Here is a 6,000-nt window from a genome sequence, read left to right on the forward strand (position 1 = left end):
CATCCTCCAGTGTTGCTTTTAGGTAAACACTTCTGTCCGAACTCTTTCTTACTTAACTATTAGTTTGTAAATACAACTAGTTTAACGGAGAAATTATTATTTTAGTTGTTTGAATTCTTTTAGATTTACAGTCTCGAGCTGCTCTTGCAAATCACCTCAAATCACAACTGAAAGCAACACCGGATGGCCAACCCCAAAGATCCTAAGGCTCCCAGCACTCGAGCCAGCGTGGAGCGCGCATCTCAGTCAAGGAACACCAGAAATTATTATTTTAGTTGTTTGAATTCTTTTAAAGTCCTCCTGCATTGCTCACAATGACCCATCAAAGATTATGGATGGCAAAAGCCAACCTGGAGATTGTTAAAACACCACTTTTAATGCAAATCCATACACTTGCCTTGGGGAAAACAATTGTCAGTTATCCAAGACTCCCTGCTCTGACAAGATCTGAGAATGTCAAATATGGGAACTAAAGATGTCACCTGATACGCGAGTACTTGCCACGGGTGCGAGTACTTGCCAAAAAAAACCCAAAATCTGGGCACCCGCACCCGCACCCGCACCCGCGCAGCGGCAGGGGGCAGGTACGCGCGTACTTGTTACAAGTACTCGCGAGTACTTGCTCTTTTTGCAGCTCAGAATCATCGCTCTCTTGCATTGCCGTGATTACATATCTTAGAGAAATAAATAGAAAGAAGGAAAAAAAAACAACAAGCACATCATTTTCTCCCTGCTCTCCCTTTACCTTTTTGCTTAGTCTTGTTCGCCTTATTTACCTTCCATCTATGTAATACCCCGGGTTTTATTTTCCCATTCTTCGAATAAAAAGCAACCGTCATACCTTTTGTGACTGACACGGCACCGAGCCGGTGCCTTTTAAGGGAAACATAATCCCTCTCAAAGCTGAATGATCGTTTGACATCCACGGTCGTTGCTACAAACATAAGTGTCAGCAAATCAAACTGGCCATCTGTGCTAGGAGACCAACAACTTACCCGGACAGCTTAAGACATCAAGGGCCATACGTAGCAGACCCCCGTGAGTATTCCCTGCACGCCGTTGTCGCATCCACCATTTGAGGGGATTCACCGGCTGACCGTCATCAGTCAAAGTCAAGCCGCCAGCTAGCCACATGTGAATCGGATCGGTTGATGTGTTCCCTCCTCGCGCTTCGGAGGCTCCAATCAAACCTGCAAGAACCCCTTTCTGGGGCTTTATTCCACCAATTATCATAAGTTAGCTTGCATTCGATCGGATGAAGTAGATCAGAAACATCCCATTCACTCACCTTAGGACATATGATAATTGGTTGTGATGTCGATGGCTGAGATGTAGGTTTGTAGTGAGTTTCCCACATCTCACGGGTGAGCCTTATGGATTCTTCAATCCATTCTGGTTGCAATCGAGCAAGTTTGAAATATTTGTCTTTAAAAGACGGATGTAGGACTTAAGATAAAGAAATACCATCAGTACAATATAAAATCATTGGTAGAGATTGAAAGCATACCCATAGCGACCCGGTATAATGGTGAGCAGTCGGTCAGCGTGTAGTATTTATTTGTTAGCTTAAGTCCAGCCCGACACGCGTTCCTCAAGGCAGGGGGGTAATTGTGACGCTTCTCCGAGATTGCAGAAGAGAGATGGCTGGTGATCTGGTCGATGAAGACAACGATGTCGGCGATCCGAGCGGAACCACGAATTGAGACCTGCAGGGTAATGTCGTAGAAAGGTTCAAGAACCTCAGCGAGGTCGTGTGCTAAGCTGAGATCCTCCTGGTTAATATGATATTGTCGAGCGGGACCGTGGCGTTTATCTTTTTGCCACTGAAGGCTTCAATTGGAATATAAAACTATCAGCCTATCAGGACTGATCGTTGATGTTGTGAGTGGAAAAAAAAAGCTCACATTGCTGCCGAGCATCGCAGAATGCTTTTTAATTGCTCCAGAGTTGAATTCCACCGGGTCCGAACGTCGCGCCCAACGTTATGCGGCCTTGAACACTCAACCTCCTCACAGATCTCCTTGAAGAGAGCCTTTGAGTTCGGTGACTTATTTAACTTTCTGGAAATCACTCGGAACTGTTTTTAAATTAAAATGATTCAAGTCGGTAAGCAATCGGTTGACTGTTTAATCAGTTGGAGACAGCTTCTTACCTTGGCTAAGGTCACCTTGGAAGATTTGGAAGTGTATCGATCATCTTCCCCCTCATCGCTGAACTCATTCAGATCATCATCCTCGAGTTCAATTTCATCCTCACGAATGAGATCGGCGGCCAAGATATTTTCCCTGGAGTCGTTTTCAATCTCATCATCTTGATCATCTCCTGATTCACTCCCGGTAAACCTAAGCATAAACGTTGTATCAGCCTTAAAATGAATGAGAAAAATCAAAACGATCACAATCAGAAGATTTCTTACATTTGAATCTGCTCATCTGGATCATCTAGGTCTTCATCTTCCTCGTCGTCGTAGTCACAAATGTCGTCGTCAGTGTCTAGGTCCAGATTAAGCGAGGCAGACATTCTGGGTTGTTTTTTGTGGCTGCCAAAGGGTCGTAAGATCGCCTGAACGATCAAGTTGAGTATGTGAGCAAAGCATTGGATCCACTGGCCTTCACCTTTGAACCTAGGCCACTTGAAAGATTTGATGGCTTCAATCATGGTCTGGTTGTTTGAAGCGTTATCGGTGACGATCCCATGTATCTATCCAACATAATATCTTCTGATCAGGACACCAAAAAAGGAAGAAAAAGAGAAATAAGTCACAGTAAAAAGCATACCTTTTCCGTTATCCCAAATTTCTCAACAATGCGCTGAACAGTTTCAGCTAAATACGAACCGGTATGGCTTCTTTGAAGCTTGACAAAGTCGAGAGGCATCGCCTCCAAGAGATATCCACTGGGCGTATCTTCTTCCACGAGGCGGTATATGACCGTTCCTAAGACATCATAGCCATTTGGGGACTGCCAGGCGTCTAGCCCCAGGTACATTGCCCCCTTGTGATCCTAGAATAAGAATAAAGGTCAGATCGATGAGGTTTAATTTACATGAATTCTAGATAGATGACAAAAACTGACCTTGAGCGATTTAATCATTTCCTGCTGCACAGCTGTATATAGACGGGCTATATCATTTGAGACGGTTCTCCGTGGCGGTAAATTCTTGATAATGACCGGGTGCAACATTGCTCGATGAGCCGCATCTCCAAGAGCTGAAAACGGTCGGGCCGCTTCGGCGCACCAGATCGCACACAGCTGAGGTACCTGGAGGTCAATTGCAATCAGAACAATTGTCAACTTGCTGCTATTATGGGGAGGAGAAATAAAAGACTTACTTCTTGGGGATCAATCTCGCCGGTCCCGGATATCCCCATCGACGAAAGTTTCTGATTATCGGATGCCTTGCGTTCTTTTTTGGCGCAGCTGGCTACATGTTTAGCTAGATTCAATGGGGAAGTGTCAGATACTGGGCGGTGGATTTTGTTCCCACAGCTAAAACGACAAACGAAAGAGAAATTAGATACAGGCTGCAAGACGATCAAAAAAAACGTAAACGACTTACGTTTTACAACAGTAGACGATCATCCTCCGGCCTTTTTTGTCAAGCAAATCCGAAAGATGTGGTGATTCGAAAGCTGCATAGCAAGCGCTAAGACGATTTGCATGAAGTCTCCGAGCCTTTTCTGGAATTTCACAAAGTGAAAGTCAGTCAGTTTGGTTAAGTAAATGAGTGAGCTAGAAATGACTTACTCAGCTCTTGCTCATCTGTCAGCTGTTGAACCTTTGAGTTCTGAGTGCTTTCCGGAGCTTCTGAGTTGGAGAGAACATTGTCGCTTTCGTCGGAATCGTTGGGTACATTGACAATCAATCGGCTTTTTGTCTTTTGTGAAGCAGAAATATTCGGATCTTTGGTGGGGATGGATATAGAAGATGTTGGTGATCCACTTGGCCTCTGACGCTTCTTACCTCTCGCCATGGTGGCGGCCGATGGGTGTGGTGAGGTGGTGGTGAGGAGGTTGATGGAGATGGATATGTCACGGGGACAGGTATGGACTGGGGACGGGTATGGACTTGTAAATGTTTATAAGTATGGTATTATGCATAATAATATGCTTGTATCTAACTGTCAACCTACACATCTGGACGCTCTCAACTTCGCAAGTATTGGCAAGTACTTGTTGCAAGTACTTGCTGTTTTTTTCCCACCAAAAGTGGACACCCGCACCTGTACCCGGCACTCGTTTCCAAGTACTTGTTTCTAAAACCAAGTACTCGCCAACAAGTAGCGGGTACCTGCAAACGAGTACTTGATGACATCTTTAATGGGAACATGCATTTTTGGCTGTTTGCTCCAAATCCTGAGGGAGCCAGTTTGAAGAACAGTGATCCCTCTCTGTTCTAGCCGGGATGAGTCTTTTGTGTTTACAATCCTTGTATCTCAAGTTTGGGAAGGAGGAAAATACACCAGGGGGTGGCTGGAGATAGCCACACTTCTGATGAGTCTTAGCGTAAGTTTACGGGGTGATTACAAAAAGACAGAATCACACAGGGACCTTAGCACAAAAAGGCAAGGATTTTGGGCATAACTCTCAGTCCAAAATCACCTGTAAGGCATATTGTGTTTTTACTAAAGCTTGGACTTTCCAAGATTTTTTGGATGGTAAGTTTATGGACTTTGGGGCACATCACCCGTTTGATCTTTAGGTTTCTGCCATACACAGCGCCGGGGGTATCAGTCTCAGCTGTGATTGGATGACCAGCTGATTGCTGAAGGCAGCTGTGCGGTCAGAAGCCGGCAGCCATCATCCATCCCACCGATATCGATTGACAACGCCTCCGCCAATCAATTTCACCCCCAGCCGCACTCAAGACCGCCAGGAACTTCCAGCAGAAAGGAAGCATCCAAAGATTCAAGATGACCAACTGCACCATTCTCCCACCCAAGGTCCTTGCCGCCAACAAATCTAGAATCAACCTTTTTGGTTGTTGGGACTCCGCCAATGTCAAAGCTTCGGCCCTCACACCACTGGTTGTTATGCCGCCTTGCAATTTCGAAAGGCTCAGGTGCCAATTGTTGATTGACTTGTCAACACCTTGATGATGAAGTTGATTTTCACTTCATCCAACGCCTCCAACCTTCAGCCAGAGATTCAAACTTTCAAACATGCAACTAACAATCCTGGCATACAACAATTTCTCTAGGGACAAAACAACGGAAAGAAGCAGATGGCTGTCCGGATTGTCACCCCCGCCTTTGAGATCATCCACCTCCTCACCGACCAAAACCCCATCCAAATTCTGGTTGATGCAATCAATAACACTGGTCCCCAAGAAGACTCTACTTGTGTTGGCTCTCAGGGAACTGTCCGTCAACAGCCCGTTGATGTCTCTCCCTTATGACTGTCAACCGATCAACATCAGTCTCCCAAAGATGAGATTGAGCTCTGTTGTAAGGCGGCGATCCTGATAATTTTGTCGTGTTTGCAGATCAGATACCCCAGCGGAACTTGCCCTGGTTGAACGAGTGGCCGAGGCGGCGGGAGCTCACTCAGCAGTAGCCTGCAACCACTGGGCCATGGGAGGAAAAGGTGTGATTGATCTTGCCAAGGCACTGATTGCCGCATGCAAGGGACCGTCAAACAAAACCTTCAAGTTCCTCTACGAGCTTGACCAGCCGTTGAAGGCCAAGATCGAGAAGATTGCTGTGGAGATGTACGGCGCTCAGGGTGTCTGCTACAGCAAGGAGGCCGAGAGTCAGATTGCGGCTTACAAGAAGCAAGTCTTTGGCGGATTCCCGATCTGTATGGCCAAGACTCATCTGTCCTTGAGTCATGACCCTAAACTGAAAGGTCAGTGGATCTTGCATCCAAGGGGTTTTGTTTTGCCGAGATTCTTGTTCTAACCCTGCGAGATTGATTTGTTTATAGGCTTCACTCTCCCTATTGGCATGATCAAGATGTCTGCTGGTGCTGGATTCTTGTACTCAATTTTTGGAGACATGTAA

The 6,000-nt window shown here is 45.8% G+C and overlaps 1 protein-coding gene across 1 annotated transcript; it reads left to right on the forward strand.

Moving 5' to 3' along the window:
* Positions 1-5,222: 5,222 nt before the first annotated feature.
* PtA15_7A249 (uncharacterized protein) lies at positions 5,223-6,000 on the forward strand (the record flags this gene model as incomplete). Its single annotated transcript, XM_053170836.1, has 3 exons — positions 5,223-5,364; positions 5,489-5,845; positions 5,924-6,000. 3 exons carry the CDS (start codon positions 5,223-5,225, stop codon positions 5,998-6,000), a joined length of 576 nt encoding a protein of 191 aa, XP_053022078.1.

The sequence above is a fragment of the Puccinia triticina genome, chromosome 7A (genome assembly GCF_026914185.1).
Source record: "Puccinia triticina chromosome 7A, complete sequence".
NCBI classification, from domain to species: domain Eukaryota; kingdom Fungi; phylum Basidiomycota; class Pucciniomycetes; order Pucciniales; family Pucciniaceae; genus Puccinia; species Puccinia triticina.